This window comes from Carlito syrichta, unplaced genomic scaffold (assembly GCF_000164805.1).
Source record: "Carlito syrichta isolate Samal-C Ts95f unplaced genomic scaffold, Tarsius_syrichta-2.0.1 Scaffold308663, whole genome shotgun sequence".
Classification (NCBI taxonomy): Eukaryota; Metazoa; Chordata; class Mammalia; order Primates; family Tarsiidae; genus Carlito; species Carlito syrichta.
This window is the reverse complement of record NW_007252759.1, coordinates 455,781-476,690: the sequence shown is the minus strand read 5'-3', so window position 1 is coordinate 476,690 and position 20,910 is coordinate 455,781. Positions and strand designations below refer to the sequence as shown.

At 35.6% G+C, this 20,910-nt stretch overlaps 1 protein-coding gene across 1 annotated transcript in view; it reads left to right on the top strand.

Moving 5' to 3' along the window:
• Positions 1 to 20,910, top strand: part of CUNH9orf84 (chromosome unknown C9orf84 homolog) — a 118,122-nt gene that overhangs the window by 54,300 nt on the left and 42,912 nt on the right. The window contains exons 11-15 of the mRNA XM_008065563.1: positions 1,193 to 1,287; positions 4,873 to 5,112; positions 12,452 to 12,868; positions 17,683 to 17,799; positions 18,752 to 18,928. Of these exons, the coding sequence (XP_008063754.1) occupies positions 1,193 to 1,287; positions 4,873 to 5,112; positions 12,452 to 12,868; positions 17,683 to 17,799; positions 18,752 to 18,928 (1,046 nt within the window). The remainder of the gene's footprint in view (positions 1 to 1,192; positions 1,288 to 4,872; positions 5,113 to 12,451; positions 12,869 to 17,682; positions 17,800 to 18,751; positions 18,929 to 20,910) is intronic.

Genomic DNA, 20,910 nt, shown 5'->3' with positions numbered 1-20,910 from the left:
TCTTTATGGCATAAGATTTTATTACCCTACTAACTGACTACTGACTTGTGACGAAATTTTTATGATCAAACATATATCAAATTCAGACATGTCTTCAAACAGTTCCATTAAGAGTGAAAATATTTGTCTATATTACAGATGGCTTGCCTAAATATTTCCCTTTCTTTTCACCTTAAAATAGTTGACCACAATCTGAGGTGTTGTCACAAACCTTGGTAAGATTTAATAATGGTTTAAGTTCTCAAATTTTCTACCACATGACCAGATTTTTTTATTATGTGGGTAAATTGGATCACTTAGGTATAACACCTAGCTGTCTACAGCCCTAGACTGTAAATTTAACTAACAGGACCTATAATTAGCATGCTCATGTATGTTACATGTGAACAGAGAAACAGAATACCATAAATTATCACTCAAGGGTAGTGTAAGGTTTAGAACACATTAAGGGGTTTGTGAATTAATGGTCTTTTCCCTATCAAAGCTAGTAGCTTCATAGCTACTGATGAGCTGTGATTTACACTAATTATCATGCATATTTTCTCCCTTCTCCCCCCACCATCCCTAAACACACAAACACGAACAGACACATATCATTCTCTCACACACCCACCAAGACTGAAGGACTGGAACTAAACTTTAGGGCACTGCCACCTCTGGCGAAGGTAGAACAGACAAAACTTTTTCATAGTTCTAATCCTTAGCCAATAGAAGCTCCAGAATTTTTATGTAGAATGAACTTGAGGACAGCAATTTTGTAAAAATTTTTGTTGAAGCTGCTATTTTCATAGTAAGCACAGTAATTTTGTTTAGATTGCATTTTGATTTTGGTGGCTTATAGGGTTGAAGCTAGCCCAGTTTACGGAGGGAAGTGCTAAAACCCTACCAAGTCTGTCCCATCTGGTTCCAGGTTCCATTAAGGGAGGTAAAGGCAGGAATGATTCATAAGCAAGCAGGAACAATTAAAGTTTTTACAAATTACCAAACCTTCCTAGAGATGTAGGAAGTAAGTACTGCATTTGATATTTGGGTTTTGGAACTCTACTTCAGTTTACACATTTATAAAATAGAATTAACTTTTCACTTGATTTTGAGTGTAAAAAATACTTAGAAAAAGACTTTTAAAATAAAATTGTATTATAAAAAATACTCAATATTATTAATGTATTAAACTTTAACTCTTCATTTTCAGTACTTTGCTTACTGTTGAAGAATCAGCTAATAAATACCATATGGTGTGGCAATTAGAAAATGGTGGAAGCCCTTTCAACCAACTTTTGCTTACAGGTAAAGATTAATTGCTTTTTGAATGGTATATAGAAAGTATAGGTGAAAAGGCACAGTCAGTAGAAATGTGGGATATCCTTTTTCTTTGACCATTTTTTAACACAAAATATATGAGGGGGGACCCCCCCCCAAAAAACCAGAATCATCCTTTTGGAGGGCAGGCCTATTGTAGAACAGGCTTCTCCTGCTAGATAAGTGCTCTAGGACCCCATTGGCATCAGTGTACTAGCTAGCATTGTTGTGAGAGGTTGTGCTTGGCTTTGGTAAATTTTTTTTTGGAGATTCTTTCAATGTATTTGCCCAGTTTATGATGGGTGATTTACGGATGTGCCTGCCCATACCACACTGAGCATTCAGCAGTTTTTTTTTTTTAACCCAAAACAGCATGATCTCCACAGCCTACTCTCCCTATTCACCTGATCTCACCCTGAGTGACTTTTTTTTTTGTTTCCCCGAAGAAAAAAGTGCTCAGAAGGAAACATTTTGCAATGTGGAAGAGGTAAAACAAAAAACAAAAGTACTAAAAGGCATCAAAGTGGACAAGTTCAAAAACTATTTTGAGCAGTGGAAAAACCATCTTGATAGGTGTATTGCATCAAATGGAGAGTACTTTGAAGGTGATTAACATTAAAACATGTAACAATAAATACACGATTTTTTATAAATAAATTCTGGGTTTTTTTGGGGTCTGCCTCAGATAACTTAGTACAAAGTTAAAATATCCAGATATCTGCCAGAAGGTTCATTATGCTGAAATTCAGGAGTATGTGACAAGATCTTGATCTTGCTGATGTTCTTGGTAATTCCCATACATGAAAAAAGAGAAGAAAAGAAATACAGGTAGTATGTAAAATAGTCCCATATGTATAGTTTATAGTTTCAAGTTTGTGAGTTGCTTGTGAAAAAACAATTTCACATAGTTAATGTTCAAATTAATGTTAGAGTTTTAGTTTCCCAAGCTTGTCAAAAAGGGTTTGTTTGGTTTTTTTTCCCCAAGTACTCTGTTGCCCAGGCTGTAGTGCAGTGGCACTCTCACAGCCACTGTAGCCTTGACATGCTGAGCTCAGGTGATCTTTCCACTTCAGCCTTCCAAGTAACTGGAACCACAGGCATGTGCCACCACACCTGGCTAATGTTCTGATTTATTGTAGAGACAAGATTTTGCCAAGTTGCCTAGGCTGGTCTTGAACTCCTGGATTCAGGCGATCCTCTTGCCTCCACTTCTCAAAGTGCTGGGATTACAGGCATGAACCACCGTGCCCAGTGTTCCAAAAAGGACATTTAAAAACATTTTTAGCAAAATTTATTTATAGTTTAACAAAATAATTTTGAATTGAATAGAAATTTCACATGTATAATAAAAATTTATCTGAGTAAGTTAAACTCTTTTTTGTGTCTGAACTATTCCATTATGGAACTGGAACTCTGTATAAAGTATTCCTTTTCAAAAAAATTGTAGCTAATCACTGAGTTACATTTGGAGACCAAAAACAACGAAAACAGGCACTCGGGGAAGCAAGTAAGCACCAAAGCTGGTGTTCACTCCACACTTTCGCTAAACCCTGGAGACCTTGAGCTTCTGTTCTGATATCTGCATGGAGTGTAAGGTCAAGAAATATCCAACATGGGGAGTCTAATAGGAGACCCCTACAGAAAACTAGGAGTTCAACCAACTATGCTATCAAAATAAGGGCAAACAAAAATAAGCCACCGCATAGACAGGGACACTAAATAAATCTACCTATTTCTACCTTGGAACTGGAGGATAGTAAAAGAAAGATGTCTTCTCTTAAGTATTTTTAACCAGAAGGCAACCAGCATGCTAGTTTGCTGTCTGAATTGAAACCACTTACATGATTTGAAAAATAGGTGGTAGTTTAATTTAAAGTGACTCAGGTTGACAGTGTCCTGCAAAACATGTAGAGAAACAAAAGTAAATCCTTTCTTGAGGAAATAAATCTTTTCTAGAGAAATGCACTTCAACCCATGCTTCAAAGAACTTCCACAAAGTTCAAAGAAAACTGGTTAACAGACAAAAATCACAAAATATGTAGACCTCACCAGTGAGATCCAGCAGAAATATCAGACATCAAAAGCAGATCATATATTGGAAGTATCAGACATATAGTATAATATACATTTAAAGCAATAAAAAAGGTGGGGGCGGGGAGAAAAGAAATATGAACAAGGAACAAGAGAAATGACCAAGCAGCTGTGCAAAAGAACCATATAGCACCTCTAGGAATAAAAAAATGAAACAATTAAATTAAAAGCTCAGTAAATGAGTTTAATAGTATATTAAGTACAGCTGAAAAGAGAAATAATGAACTGAAAAACACATTGGAAGAAATTATTCAGAATCTAATACAGAGAAACAAAGAGATGAAAGATATGAGAAGTTAAAAGATATGAAAGATTGAGTGGGGTTGCATGTATGTCTCATCAGAGATCCAGCCAGAGATAATAGAGAAAATAGGAAAGGTAATTTTTGAAGAGGTTATGACTGAAATTTTTCCAGAATTGTGGAATAACATTAATCCTTAGACCTATCAAGCACAATGATTTCCATGTAGAATGAATAAAAATAATTCCACTCCTGGATATTTCATAGTAGCTGTACAATACCAAAGAAAACAAAGTGATCTTATGAGCACAAAAGAGAAAAATTTAAAAAATAATTTATCAGTGACACCAGTGAAAGGCAATATATTGTGGATTAATATTTTCTATAGGCAGAGACTAAATATCTATCAACCTTGAATCCTATACTCCCTCCCCCCAAAAAAGCATTATTTCATAATGAGGGTCAAATAAAGATATTTCCAGAAAATAAAATCTAAGACATCTTCACCAAAAGAAACTCTAAAGAGTACACTTTAGGTAGAAGGAAAGTAATCTCTGACGGAAAGGCTGAGACAGAAGGAATGATGAGGAAAGATACTTGTATATATGTGCATAACTTATTGACACTATCATCAATAGCAATAATATCTGCTTAGATTTTTTTTCTAAGGACAAAAAAATGCTTGGTTGGAAAAGAAGATATGAGAGTTATAGCCTCATAAAACTCACAATGTTTGGAAGAAGGGTAATATTTTATTTCTTTGCTTGGTGGTGGGTGCATAGTTGTTCATTTTTTTCTTTTAATGTTTATTTATACATATAGACCCTTGTATGTATAATTGTATATTTCACAATGTAGAAATAAAAACAAAGCAATGTAATGTTTGATACATGTATACATCATGTAATGATCAAATCAGTGTTACTAAATGTATTGTTACTAAATTGAAAATGGCCAAACAAGAGTTTTCTTCTTCTACTAAATATTAGAATAATTTTAACTTCTTAGTATTTCCAAAGATTGAAATAAATTATTTATGTGATTTCTATTGCTGTATTAGCTTGAACTATTATAAATATTAGCATCTTGAAAACAAAATACCAGATATATTCTCGTGTCCCTTTTTCTAATGAGTGAAACTACATTTCATAAAGAAAATTTAATGTGTTTCTGTTTATTATGTTTTTGTTTCTTTTGCTTTGTAGATTGTTTCTCACTGTTTGTTTTTGTTTTTTGTTAAGTACCAAGAATTCGAAAGCCCAACAATCAATATTCAGTTACAGATTTGAAAAAGGTATTTTCTATTGAAGAAAGCCATATGGTTAATCCCATAAAGGCAGAGTGGTGGAAACAAGCAGGACTAAATCCAAAAATGACAGAAACTTTGAACTGTCTGAATACTTATTTATGTCATGATGATCTGTCTTCTAATGACACTAAAATGGAGATATATTTGCCTCCAAAAGTGCTTCCATTGGAATGTAAGTACATACTAGTAAATATGAGCTGTGTAAACATTTTCAGAATGAGAAAATGTGAGATCCTGGATTTCCCCTTGGTGATTGGAAAAATCACTAAGTTCCAGCATTCAATATTGGCTCTGGCTCTGTCAGAATATATGACTTTAGGCTTCTCTAGGTCCCATTTTCTTCCTTGAAAAAATGATGAAGTTTGACTAGTTAATCCTACAATCCTGTTCTGTCCTAAGAGTCTATAGTCGTTTTTAAATTTCTAGCCATTTTCAATTAAAGTGATTTTGTTTCCTTTTATGAATCATTAAATTGCTAGAACAGTTTCTGTTTACATCAACCTAGGCACAAGTAGGTTTTGTAGTAACATTTTGTAGTAACTGTTTTTTGAATCTTGACATTCAATATCTAGTCATTGCTCTTCAGCAGTAGAAGAGAGATGACTAGAGATGACTTTGTTATTTAAAAGTTTACTAATTTAGCACTTTTTACTTATACAAATTAAGAAGGCAAAAATGTCCTTTGAGTGTCTATCTTTTGAGCTATTTTGGTTACTGTATACCATTTGGTTACTATACCGTTATAGTAAATGGAACATATTTAGCATGAATTATACCTTTTGAAGTATTTGTGTATTGTTTTAAAATCAGCTGTGCAATTATTAGTAAGTTTCAATCTTAAAGTATTTGGGAAAGTTTATAGTTAATTATAGAGTAACAAATATATTTAAAAGTGAATTTTATAAATTATCTGTATTGAGAGATTGATCTAAGGAGATAAGGAATTGGTATACAAATTCTTATCAGCAAGGAGTGTTTCAGATACATAGAGAGCTTTGAATGTGCTGGGAAGGAGAGTAGACAGACTATATCAAGCAAATGCATTCTAGGCCTAGATGGTACCCATGGTAGAATAAGAATTTTAAATATTAGGTCAAGTTGCTAGACCAGAAAAAGGAAAAAAAAAATTTTTTAAGGGTCTTCAAATATCTAGATAATGATGTGTTAAATCTAGAAAATTATTTAAAGTCTTCATCATAATAATATGCAACTCATTTGAGGTTAAAATAAAACATATCATTCATATTGGATATCCATGATACACAATAGAATTATGATGATAGTATAATTATGAAGTTTAAGAAGCAAACTATATCTGGAGCCCATGGCCAAGTGGATTAGAGTAAGAATAGCTGAAGAGAGAATAATAGAGGAAAATAATCAGAAAAGTGAAATAATAAACAATTCCTATTTACCTGCTGAGCATATCAGATTATCTCTAGAGACTGTCTCAGAGGTTGCAAATTGGTAGCACTCAGGCCCTATTCAGCCCACACATTATTGACCCTATGGTGTTTTAATTAGCTACTAACATTTAAAATTTGGGAGATCTCACATGTACGATCTGTATTTTGAGTTTACCTTTAAAATTCCAAAAACTGGATATAGATTTTCCTATGGAACAATTAGCTGGAGTCATTAGCATGATACCACTTTAGACAGACAATGCACTCTCCAGCTCACTGCAGTTCCCAGAACCCACAAATTGAGGCCAGATGTTAGTTGATACTATACTAAATGTAGAGTTAAGGAGAAAGAAAAATGTTACTATGCCAATATCTCTAATAAAAGTAAAAATAAAACCAAACAAAATTATAGACCACGTTTTGGAAGAATACAAAGTTCATCTATCCAAAGATTATAATTTAAGCACTAGCCATATACTTCACTCATTTACATTATTTAGTTGACCCTGTAGGCATTTGTTTTTTTCAAGTCAACTTTATGAGGTATAATTTACATATAATAAAGTGCACCCATTTTAACTTTACAGTTTGATACATTTTGACAAGTTTTTAAACCTGTGAAACTACCACTACAATTAAGATATAGAATATTTTGATCACAAAAAGTTCCTTTGTGCCCCTTTGCAGTCATTCTCTCTCTATCCTACCTTCTTCTCCACCAACCTTTATCTTTAGTCCCCTGCAACCACTGGTGTACTTTATTTCATTGTATATGTTCTCCTTTTTTAGAGTTTCATTTGTGGAGTTATAAACTCCTTGGTGTCTGCCTCCTACCACTCAGCATAACATTTTTGAGATTCATCCATGATATTGTGTTTCAATATTTCATTTCTTTTTAATGCTGAGGAATTTTTCATTGTATGGATTTACCAGTTTGTTTATCCACTCACCTGAATTTTTCCTTGTTCTTTATTATTATAAATAAAACTGCTGTAATATTCTTGTACAAGTCTTCTGTGGACATATATTATCATTTCTCTTAAGTAAGTTGCTAGGAGTAGAATTGCTGAGTCTTATGTGTATGTTTACTTTTATGTTAAAAAACTAAATTGTTTTCTAAATGATTGCATCATTGTACATTTCCACCAGCAATGTGTGAGAGCTCTAGTTACTATATTCTTGCTAACGTTTAATATTGGAAGTCTTTTAAATTTTAATCATTCTAATGGATGCATTATGATATTTGTGATTTTAATTTATATTTCCCTGATAACTAATGATGATGAGCATTTTATTACATGCTCATTTCTCATATATATATATGAGAAATATATATATATATATCTTCTTTTACTAAAAATATACTGGCATACCTCATTTTGTTACACTTCATTTTATTATTATTCACAGATTGTTATTTTTTTCACAAATTAAAATTTTACGGCAATTTTGCATAAAGCAAGTCTGCTGGCACCGTTTTTCCAACAACGTGTGCTCACTTTGTGTCTCCTTGTCACATTTTGGTAATTCTCACAATATTTCAAACTTTTTCATTGTTATTTTATCTGTTATAGTGATCAATGACCAGTGATTTTTTTTTATGTTACTTTTGTAATTGTTTTAGGCATCATGACCCTGAACATAGAAGATGGTAAATTGAATCAATAAATGTGTGTGTTCTGGTTGCTTCACTAGCCTGCTATTCCCTCATCTCTCTCCCTCTCTTTGGGCTTCTCTATTCCCTTGAGACACAACAATATTGAAATTAGCCCAATTAATAACGTTACAGTGACCTCTAAGTGTTCAAGTGAAAGGAAAAGTTGCATATCTCTCACTTTAAATCAAATGCTGGAAATGATAAAGTTTGGTGAAGAAGTCATGTCAAAAGCTGAGACCGGCCAAAAGCTGGACCTCCTCTGCTAAACCTTTAGTCAAGTTATGAATTCAAAAGAAAAGTTCTTGAAGAAAATTAAGAGTGCTGATATGGAGACAGTTTTAGGGATCTGGATAGAAGATCAAACCAGCCAAGCATTCCCTTAAGCCAAAGCCTAATTCAGAGCCCTAACTCTCTTTAATTCTATCAAGAATTCTATAAGAGAGGTAAGAAAGCTGCAGAAGAAAAGTTGGACGCTAGCAGAGATTTAAGAAGCCATCTCCATAACATAAAAGTGCAAGGTGAAGCAGCAAGTGCTTATTTAGAAGCTGCAGCAAGTTATCCAGAAAGTCTAGCTAAGATCATGAATGAAGGTGTATACACAAAACAACAGACTTTCATGTAGACAAAACTGGTTTCTATTAGGAGATGTCATCTAGGACTTTTATAACTAGAAAGAAGTCAGTGCCTAGCTTCAAAGCTTCAAAGAATAGATGACTCTCTTGTTAGGGACTAATGCAGCTGCTTAATTTAAGTTGAAGTCAGTGCTCACCATTACAAAAATTTTAGGGCTCTTAATTGTGCTAAATATACTGTGCCTTTGCTCTATAAATGGAACAAATCCTGTATGACAGCACATTTCTTGACAGTGTGGTTTACTGGATATTTTAAGCCTACTATTAAGACCTACTGCTCAGAGAAAAAAATTCATTTCAAAAGATCTGCTCATTAACAATGCCCCTGATCACCTAAGAGCCCAGATGGAGATGTACAAGGAGATGAATGTTGTTTTCATGCCTGCTAACAAAATCAAATCTGCCGCCCATGGATCAAGACATCATTTTGACTTTCCAGTCTTATTATTTAAGAAATACATTTTGTAAGGCTAGAGCTCTCATAGACAATGATTCCTCTGATAAATCTGAGGAAGGTAAATTGCACACCTTCTGGAAAGTATTCACCATTCTAGATGCCATTAGGGACATTCATGATCATAGAAGGAGGTCCAAATAGCAACGTTAACAGGAGTTTGGAAGAAGTTGATTCCAACCCTTATTGATGACTTTGAGGGACTTGAGACTTCAGAAGAGGAAGCACATTGCTGTAGAGGTGGTAGAAATAGCAAGAGAACTAGAATTAGAAGTATATCCTGCAAATGTGTTTGAATAAGCTGCAATCTCATGATAAAACTTAAACAAATGAGTTGCTTCAGATGGATGAACAAAGAAAGTAGTTTCTTTAGATAAAATCTGCCATGATGAAGATGCTGTGAACTTTGTTGAATGATAGCAAAGGATTTAGGATATGTCATAAACTTAGTTTATAAAGCAACATCAGGGCTTGAGAGGACTGATTTCAATTTTGAAAGAAGTTCTGTGAGTAAAATGCTCTGAAACAGCATCACATGTTACCGAAAATCTTTGGTGAAAGAGTCAATCAATGTGGCAACCTTCATTGTTTTCTTAAGAAATTGCCATAGCCACCCCAACCTTCAGCTACCACTACCCTGAACAGTCACCAGTCATCAACATTGAGGCAAGACCCCCACCAGCAAAGAGAGTATTACTTGTTGAAAGCTCAGATAAGAATTAGTCTTTTTTTAGCAGTAAAGTATTTTTAGTTAAGGTATGTTCATTGTTTTTTAGACATAATGCTACTGCACCCTTAATAACTTGCAGTATAGTGTAAATATAACTTTTCTATGCACTAGGACACCAAAAAAAATTTGTGTGGCTCAATTTTTTGTGATATTTATCTTGGTGGTCTAGAGCTGAACCCACAATATCTGAGGTATCACTGTCACAGCTTTATTGAGATACAATTCACATACTTTGGGGGGTATGTGAGAGATAGAGAGATTTAGGAGGTCCCTTGGAAGGTGTGATGGCATCGGCGACTCGTAGGGATAGATATTAAAAGAAAGAAAAAGACTGGGGGAGAAAGAAAGAAGCTGGACTCTGTCTAGTGCAGAAGCTGTTTATTGGGTGTATTTATCCCAAATTTTACACAGGCAGTCTTACAAGTCTTCCACATGAACACAAAGCCAGGTGTAGGAGGGGGCACCCCCCCACCCACCAGGTGTTTCCTCAAGCATGAGGAAGAACAATCTCAATTAAATCACAAAACCTTTACATGGACACAAAGCCAGGTGAATAAGGGGGCATCCCTCACCCACCAGGTGTTTTCCTAGAGCAAGAGGAAGGGCAATCCCAATTAAATCACAAGACATTTACATGAACATAGAACCAGGTGGATGAGGGGCGTCCCCCACCCACCAGGTGTTTCCTCAAGCATGAGGAATGAGGATCCCAAAACTATCTCACTGTTCCTCATGCTTGGTTAATATTTCTTAAAAGCAATACAACAATTCTAATATTATAATATTCTAATAATCAGTAACTTTTAAAGCCTATGCATACACAACACCTAATAACCAACCTAAATCCCAATTCCTCCCTATCTTACGCTAATTCTACCTACACTATAGAAACTCTTAATTATAGCCCAAACTAATTCCTAAGGAATGTGGCCCAGTCAAAAGATCACACTTGGCCGTTTCTGGGAACAATTGATTACAATCTCTTAACAAAATTGCTGTGCCGAAATCCTATAAATCTATTTTAACTTTTTATAAAAGTTTCTAATTCCTAATCCTGATCATCAGCAATAAAGCTTCTAAAAAATAAAACCCAAATATAAACTGTAAATAGTATTAAAGCCAAAACCACAAATGTAGAAAATGTTTCTAAAGTTAGCTGTATTCTTATTAAACCTCAAAATATCATGTTTGATCATGCTTGAACTGACATAATTCACTGACATAGTATAACCTAGTCTACAATACTTTCTATGAATAAAATAAATTAAATTTCTATAATAAGTAGTAAAAACCCTATACTAACTGTAGCTAAAAACCAGTTTAAAAGAAAGCAGCCAAAGTACGCACAGGGCCCTTAGGAATGCGGCCCAGCCCAAAAGTTCATGCTGGGCCTTTAGGAATGTGGCCCAGCCCAAAGTTTGTGCTGGGTCGTTTCTAGTAGCTCTAGATATTTATCTGTATTATTAAGGTTGAAACAGCACTTTGTATGTATATACTAATTCTACAAATATACTATTAAATCTTAAAAGAAGCTTGTACTGTATTAAAGGCTCCCAAATGTGACCTGAGTTTGAATTATGTTAAGTTTAAAGCCGAAATCGCAGTCTGTGAGAAACGGGAACAATGGACTCCTAAAGTAAGCCATGCCTGTCGTATTCTCAGGACTTCATGCTTAGATCATCAAAGTCCCTGCTAGTGGATCATGCCAAACAGCAAAGAAGGGAAGAGGGAATGGGCCTTCAGCTCCTGAACTCGTCCTAGCGGTCTCAGGGTCTGCAGCCTGCCTGGATCCCTAACGCTCAGGCAGGCCTCCACAGCCAGCTCCCAACAACATACCATAAAATTGACTCACTTAAGGAATAACATTCTTTGGTTTTTAGTATAGTCACAGAGTTGTGCAATAATCACATCACCACAAACCACTTTAAACCCTTACCATCCCAAAAAGAAACCTCATACCCATTAGCTTTCACTTCCCATTCTACCCAGCTGTGGAAGCACTAATCTATTTTATCTCTGTAAATTTGTCTCTTCATATCAATGGAGTCATACAATACATGGCCTTTTGTGAATAGCTTCTTTTACTTAGCATGTGTTCAAGATTCTTCCATGTTGTAGAATGTGCATAACTTATATGAAGTGTTGTTCAAATCTCTTGCCAATTTTTGAAAATTAGGTAACTTTTTAAATAGTGTATTATAAGAGTTCTTTATATATTTTGGGTATGATCCTTTGTCAGCTACATGTATTACAAGTATTTTCTTTCATTGTGGCTTGCCTGGTAGTTTTAAGTATTTTACCTATAGACTGTTACCTCCAAAACTATGACTTATAAGCAGTAAGACTTTTCTAGAATTTCTTTGCCTGGTAATCTAGATGCTATAGTTTTATATATATGTAAACTTATATATATATATATATATAATATTTTATATATATATAGTTTTATATATATGTTTATCTTTTTTCAAATTTATTTTATTCAGACCAAAAATTGATTTTCAAAGCCATAAACTAAGTACTCTTAAAAATCAAATTATATTAGTAAGAAACCACAATAAACTTTACTACCCTAATAGAATACTCATTTAGGCATGGAGGTCATTTGAATATTTTTATTTTCTGTTTTCAGCATGGCAAGAGCTTAAGAGTTATTCTTCATCTATTGTACTTATTGATGAGAAACCTACAAATGGTCATTTACTACTTCCACAAAAATGTCTATCTCTGGCAAAACAAGTACCAGAGCTGTGTTTTTCTGATGAATATATCTCTGTTAAAAGACCAACAAAAGAAGAAAAACCAAAGAATGACCAAGAGCTTGTAAAGAGAATAATCCAAAAGAAAGAAAATAAAGATGACTATGAACTTGACTGCACAGTACCATCTATTGAATCATCATCATCTTCAAGAATTAAGAAAGCATCTTGTGAACATGGTAAAAAATGGGAGAATGATTTGGACCTTTTGAGTGATTTTATCATGCTGCGAAATAAATATAAGACTTGCACTTCAAAGACTGAAGTCACAGGCAGTAATGAAAAAGATGGTAGGTAATTTAGTAATATTTTGGTATAGATCTGATAGCCTCAAGGACTAAATGCATAATTTATTATTGAAGGAAAATAAATAAAATTCTTCTAGATAAAATTATATCATTTTTTGTAGTCAAGGAAAATGTCACTGATTCATGATACTTCTTGTATATGGCGATAGATATGGATATATTGATATAGATTTAGATATAGATTCCTTCCTTCCTTCCTTCCTTCCTTCCTTCCTTCCTTCCTTCCTTCGTTCCTTCCTTCTTCCTTCCTTTCTCTCCTTATTTCTTTCTTGAGTTGGGGTCTCACCTATAACCCAGACTGGAGTGCAGTGACATGACAACAGCTCACCACAGCTTTGACCTGGGCTCAAGGGCTCCTTCTGCCTCAGGTTCCTGAATAACTGGGACTACAGGCACTCACCACCACTCCCAGCTAATTTTTTTTCTTTCCCCATAAAGATGAAGTTCTTGCTGTATTGCCCAAGTTGGTCTTGGACTCCTAGGTTCAAACAATCCTCCCACCTTAGCCTCCCAAAGTGCTTGGATTGCAACCATGAGCCACCACAGTCAGCTGACAAGTATTTTACAAAAAATGTAAATGTATTTAAATTTGTAACAAAAGCCATTATTTGTAACTTACTTTCTATAACTTAGCCGTACAAATTCATATTATTATTATTATTTTTTGAGTTAGAGTCTCACTCCGTTGCCTAGACTGAAATGCAGTGGCACATTCACGGCCATCCCAGACTCAACTTGCTGGGCTCAGGCAATCCTTCCGTCTTAGCCTTCTAAATAGCTGGAACTACAGGCGGGCACTACCATGACTGGCTAATTTTTTTTTTTTTAATTGTAAAGATGAGGTCTCACCAAGTTGCCCAGGCTGTTCTTGAAACTGTGGGCTCAGGCAATCCCCACACCTCAACCTCCCAAAGTGCTAGGATTACAGGCTTGAGCCACTGTGCCTGGCCAGATCCATATTATTTTTAGCTTTTTAAAATTATTCTGCCATTCTTTTTTCTTTTTAAGCTATCAGTCCTATTTTAATTTATATTTTAATGTGTACTTGAGGACTTTCTTGGCCTACTTAATTGCTAGTACTCTTTCTAACATTACCAAAGAGTTTCTGTTCGGGTTGTAATAGTCATATTCACTGCTTATAACCACATCAAAGGTAGTATAATGTGTCATATCATTTTACCTCTGGTAAAAAGAAAACAGACATTCTAGAATAAATTTGACACAGGTTACCACAGAGAAATAATATTTATATGACTTGGAGCATGATTAGGGCTTACTGTCCCATATACTATTCATGGATACAAGAATTTCACTTTTTTTTTTTTGAGTTGGAGTCTCACTCTGTCGCCCAGACTGGAGTGCAGTGGCAAGCTCCCGGCCACCACAGCCTTGCCCTGCTGGGCTCCAGAGATCCTTCCGCCTCGGTCTTGCAAATAGCCAGAACTACAGGCGCCTGCTACCACGCCTGGCTAGTTTTTGATTTATCGTAGAGATGAGGTCTCACCAAGTTGCCCAGGTGGTTCTCAAACCTGTGGACTCAGGCAATCCACTCGCTTCAGCCTCCCAAAGTGCTGGGATTACAGACTGAGCCACCGAGCCCAGCCAGAACTTCAGTTCTTAATGTCATGATAGTTGCGTATACTTTTCCAAAAGATGTGACAGCCTTTTATAGAACAGCTTAAAGTAATGTGATTGTGTCAATCAGTGCATTTTTTAAAATGAAAAATTTGGTGAAAATGCAGACTAGTGTTTGAAGATTTCAGAACTTTGTGACTCTATGTTTCTCTCCATATATTAAAGTTTCTTTTTATGTAATAATTTGACCACCTAATAACTTACTTTGCTGGATAATAATTCTATATGTAACTAAGATCTTTATAATCAGTATTTGCAACATAATTGAAGTATAACTTCTGATAAATCAAGGAGCAAAATATAAGAATTATTTTTATAAATGTGATACAAAAATATAAATTTTAAGATTTTTTTAGTCTTAGATTTGTTAATGTTTTCAGATTATATTCACATTTGGTATAAAAAAGGAACCCACCCCCAAATTAACACTGACATTGTTTTTCTGGTTGCCATACATATGATAATGGCTTACAATACAGTGTATTAGCAACAGAAAATGAGGAAAAGGGCCAGGTACGTGACTCACACCTGTAATTAAAGCACTTTGGGAGGCAGAGGTGGGAGGATTGCTTGGGCCCAGGAGTTGAAAACCAGCTTAGGCAACATAACGAGATCTCATTACTACAAAATTTTTAAAAAAAAATTAGTCAGGTATGGTGGCAAGTGATTGTAGTCCTAGCTACCTGAGAGGCCGAGGCAGAAAGTCTGCCTGAGTCCAGAAGGTCAAGGTTGTAGTGAGCTGTGATGTGCCACTGTACTTCAGCCTAGGCAGCAGAAAAAAAAAAAAAAAAAAAAAGGAGGGAGGAAAGGAAGGAAGAAAATAAGGGAAAGCAGCAAGAAAGAAGAAAAACATTTTGCCTTTCCTACTGCTTTCCCTCATTTTCTTTTTTATTCTGAGTCTTTATGAGTTAAAAAAAAATTAGCTATTAATCTACTAAACAAAGGAATACCAGTGTTATGTGAGAATGCTTCTGTATTCCTGATGTTTCCCCTCAATTAGTGTTATAGTCTGTCTCTTTGCCCCTTTATACATTCTCTCTAGAGCAGTTTGAAAGAATTATCTGAATTGTAAATTTAGAAATAATAAATTGGGCATATGCTTGTGAGAATTAGCTTCCCTGGAGGAACAGGCATTCTCTTTGGTGTCTGTATTGCATGACTCTTTCCTGGGCAATACCCACTATTCGCTAAACAGTAGGATATCCTATCCAGTCCAGCATACCCCAGGACTAGTTGGGTAACTCTTCCTGATTCCAGTGTTTAATTAGCAGGTTCACTGGATGGATTCTAAAACTAAGCTGTTTCCAACTTAGCCTTTATTAGTAATAGAGGTAATTATTTTGGTATATTTTTATTTCTTGTGTTTATTTCTTCTTCTTGTGTTGCTCTGAAGGGGCAAGAAATGTTAAAACTTCTTAAACCCACTTAAAAATTACAATGATTAGTCCGGGCTCAGTGACTCAGCCTGTAATCCCAGCACCAGGTGAGAGGATTGTCTGAGCCCGCAGATTCAACACCAGCCTGGGCAACTTGGCGAGACCTCATCGCCACAATAAATCAAAAATTAGCCAGGTGTGGTAGCGTGCACCTGTAGTTCCAGCTTCTTGGAAGCCTAAGGTGGAAGGCTCACCAGAGCCCAGCAGGTTGATACTGGGGTGGCCGTGAGTGTGCCATTGCACTCTAGCCTGGGCAACAGAGTGAGACTCCAACTCAAAAAAAATTTTTTAATTCTAGTAATTAGCCAGGCACAGTGGCTCATCTCTGTAATCTCAGCACTTTGTGAAGCTGAGGCGGGAGGGTAGCTTGAGGCCAAAGTTCAAGACTAGCCTGGACAACATAGTAAGACATCATCTCTACAAAAAATCAAAAAAATTACCTGGGTGTGGTAGTGTATACCTGTAGTACCAGCTACTGAAGAGGCTGAGGTGGAAGAATCACTTGAGTACAGGAGTTTGAGGCTGCGGTGAGCCATGCTCATGAGACATTGACTCAAAAAAAAAAATCCAACAACTGAACGGGCGAGGTGGCTCAGGCCTGTAATCTCAGCATTTTGGGAGGCCAATTTTGGATTGCCTGAGCCCAGGGTTTCGAGACCAGCCTGGGCAACTTGGCGAGACCTTGTCTCTACAATAAATAAATAAATCCAATAATTAATATTATTTGATCATGTTTACTCCAGTTATTTATAATTCATTGGAAGTAGAAAGTAATCTATTTTAGGATATACTTCATTATTATATGTTTAGCCATGTATTTAAAGATGGTAATGTGTTCTAAAATTGTCTTGTTTTATTATTGATAGGTGACAGTACAATCTGGTTAAAGTAACTAGACGTGTGTGTGTGTGTGCGTGTGTGTGTGTGTGTGTGTGTGTGTGTGTGTGTGTGTATGAACCCTCTATAATACCTAGCAAAGAAGAAAGAAAACTAATGACTAATGTTTATTGAACACTCTGTGCCAGGCACTAAATTACATCTTAGAGATAAATATGATGCTGTTGCTGACCTTGAGAAGCACAGTGTAATAGAGTAGGTTAGATATACAGGTAGATCATTTCAATAAAATGTAACATGTGCTGGGAGAGAGATATGCACAAAATGCTGAGGAGACAAATAGGAGAGGCACTTTGCTGGCCTGAAAGTTGGGAAGACAGTTACATAAGACTTTTTATAGAAGATGTCTGAGAACTGCAGGGTGAGTGGTAAGAATTGGCCTAGTTAAGAAAGGATGGAAACGGGGAAAAATTGAGGCAGAGGAGAAGATTGCTGGCAGAAGGACAGATATGTGGAAAATCACAGAGAAATTAACTAGAACAATATATGCCTTTTATATGTCAGAAACTATACTTGGTGTTTAATCCTTATAACAATAGTTAAAGTAGGTATATTTATTCATATTTTATATATGAGGAAACTGAGGCTAGTGTCAGAACTGAGATTGAACACTGATCTGATGCCAAAGTTCTTTCCATTTTTACTATTCATTTTCCTATCCAGCACAGTGTTAGGTCCATTGATCCAAATAGTTGTGCAATTTAATGCTGATGTATTTCAATGAAGGAATTTAACAACTGTAATCATATTTTTAAAAAAGCATTAAACTAAGGCAACATTAAGTTTCTCTTGAACAACACAAATTAATATTTTTATTAGAATTTCAAGGTAAAGAAGAATGTTCTTTGACTCTTCAAGAAGAGAATCCTATTGTTTGTTCTAATAGAACCCCAGAAAAAATACATCAGGAAGGGGGAACAGATGTCATAGACATTCAAGCATCAGGTAGGCCACCTTATTTTAAAATGCATTAAATTTGCTTAGTTTGAAAGTCCTTTCCTGGATATCTAGGACATACTTTATTTTCCATGTCATTTTCTCACTTGTTTCAGATATTTCTACATTCCACTCCTACTTTCAAGTTATTTTTCAGACCTGGAATGCCCTGTTCACTGCCTCTATCTCTCCCCATTGCCCTTACCCAGTGCACTAAGTGTTAATTCTACCTTTGTTTAAACTGCTGCTTCTTCCCTACATTAATTGGGGAACAACTGCAACTCCTCTGACTCGTCTGCCCACTCTGGAAAATGAACTGCAAATGGTTGTTCTCTCTTGTTCTCTTACCCACTGTCACAGTGATGTAAATAAGTTATCATTGATTCCTATATTGATTTTTTTGTGTGTCTTCTACTGTAAAGAAGAATATTATTTTACTCCTAAACAACAGCCTGCTTAAGAATATCATGCTTATTATGAAAATCAATAAGGAGATATAAACAGGTCTCAAACATCTTTTCATTCTCTTGGTTCAATTTTATTTATGTTCTCTAGATAATTTTGCAGATCTTTAAATAATGATTCTAATGAGAACTAAGGAGCTTTTTATTGTTACAAATGTATTTGGCTTAAGGTTGTAAGCTAATAGTGCAGAAGGAAAAATTAAACATTATGTGATTCTCTTTACATGAATCTTAATACTTGCCATATCAAATTGGTTACTGAATAAATCCTTTCTAATAAATAATATATTCATAAAATTATTTAATTATATGGGTTTGTTTGTTTTTATTAGTCTATTTAGAATAAATAATTCTCTATCCAGTCTTGCAGTTTCTTACTCAGTTAAGAGTTTAGATAAAAGTTCAGGCTTCCATGAAGTAACATGTTTTAATTGGTGTATCAAAAAGAGCATACCATCTTTATAAAAACATTGCTTTTAATGCTTTTATTTTTGCAGATAGCCAGTGCCAAGCATATTGCCTCCTAGAAGCAGCAGCTGCTCCTATCTTAAAAAAACTTGTATGCCTCTGTACTCTCGCTGCTGCTAACTGGAAATTTTCCACTATTATTTTTGACCAAACAAGGTTTCTCTTAAAGGAACAAGAAAAAGCAGTAAGTGATGCTGTTCTTCAAGGTGAGTGCAAATGAAAGTCACATTATTTTTAAAGCTGTAAGTTTAGAGATTATTATATCAAATTAGTAAAAATTGAGTAAAGAAGATTCAGAAGTCAGTGGTGGATGAAGGAATAACTAACTGTAATCCAGCCTATGGCACCCATCCAGGCCAATACTAGATAGCTAAATAAGGAGAAAAATGCAAGAAATATCAAGCTTCTCAGTGAAGCTTCCAATTGACATATATTACTTGGAAGATTCTTATTGCAGATACTAAGTTAACTTTATTATTGTTAGCATCTGAACCACTCAGTCTTCTCCCAAAAACATGTAAAATCTAGCTTAATTAAAATCAATCCTAGACTTTTTCTTTTGGCCAAGATGGAGTAGCAGGTAGCAGGGACTAGATTTACCCTCTTGCCAGAAATAACAACAAAAAAGACAAAGACAAAATACATGAACAGTTTTTAAGACCCTGGACATCAAGCTATGACGGACAGTGGTTTCTGAGAGATGAAAAACAGGTGAAGCAAGCCCTACCGTTACCCTAGCTTACTGCCTTGAGTTGCCAGGTCATGGCATAGGGGGAAGAACCTGAGGCAGAGGCCAATGGGCAATCTGAGCTGAGGAAACAGAGCTGAGAGACCAGGGACACCAAGACAAATAGAGTTGGAAAATTGAATATTAGAGAGCCAAGAACTTCACACAGAAAGTACTAGAATTGTGCAGAGGACCTCCCTCAAGTACTCAGTAGAGTACTGATCAAAGAATATATGTGAGGTAACGACCTGAGGCTGGGAAACAATCTGAAAGGATTAGAGGGACTAGTTTGCAGTCACACAGGACAAGGAATAATATCTGTTCCCACCAGCTAGACTAGAAAAACCCATAATTCATAGATTAAGTACTCAGAAAAGTCTTACCTCAGTAGTGGGGAATAATTATCCCTAGACTTAGCACCGCTCTGGGCCTGCCTAATAAATCAAAAGCAAGATCCAAAGGATTAAGCTGTTTCCAAGGAACTTAGCTACATTCCATGACAAAGCTAAAGGCAATCTATACGAGTACAAAAATATCTGGTACCTAACAAAGTAACATTCACAGTGTCTGGCATCCAATCCAGACATCCAGATAACCAAGTATACCAAGATGCAGGAAAACACAACTCATAATGAATTCAATCAAAACAAATCTAGAAGTGACAAAGTTATTAGAATTACCAGAGAAGGAAACAAATTTATTATAACTGTTTCTGTATGTCTAAAAAGTTAGAGACATAAAAACGACCCAAACCATCAGGCTCAGTGGCTCAGCCTGTAATCCCAGTACTTTGGGAGGATGAGGCGGGTGATTTGCCTGAGCCCGCGGGTTTGAGACCAGCTTGGGCAACTTGGCAAGACCTTGTCTCTACAATAAATAAAAAATTAGCCAGGCGTGGTAGCGTGTGCCTGTAGTTCCAGCTACTTGGAAGGCTGGGGCGGAAGGATCGCCGGAGCCCAGCAGGTTGATGCTGGGGTGGCCGTGAGCGTGACACTGCACTCCAGCCTGGGCTACAGAGTGAGATTGCAACTCAAAAAACAAAAAGCAAAGACCCAAACCAAATTTCTAGAGACTAAATTACAATGTAGGATATGAAAAGTACACTGGATGAGATTGATGGTAGATTAAATATTGGAGAAGAAAAGTTTAGCTAACTTGAAGTATAGTAATAAATACTAGCTATTTTTAAAAAACTACCAAATATGGTTTCTCTGCCCTTTTCTCATCTCTTGCAAGTCATGATTAGCTTGTTCCTCATGTCCTTCCAGGGTCTGGATATACTGCTTATAATTGGCTTTCCTGTTGTCTCTTAATTCCTAATGTTTACTACATAGGAGTATTTACCTTGATCTTCATTGATTAGATCAGCAATTTGCAACCTTTTCAGTGAAACTCTTTGTTCAAATAAGTGTCCCATGGGATTCCAATATATAAAAAACAGAGAAGTAGAGCAACTCTGGT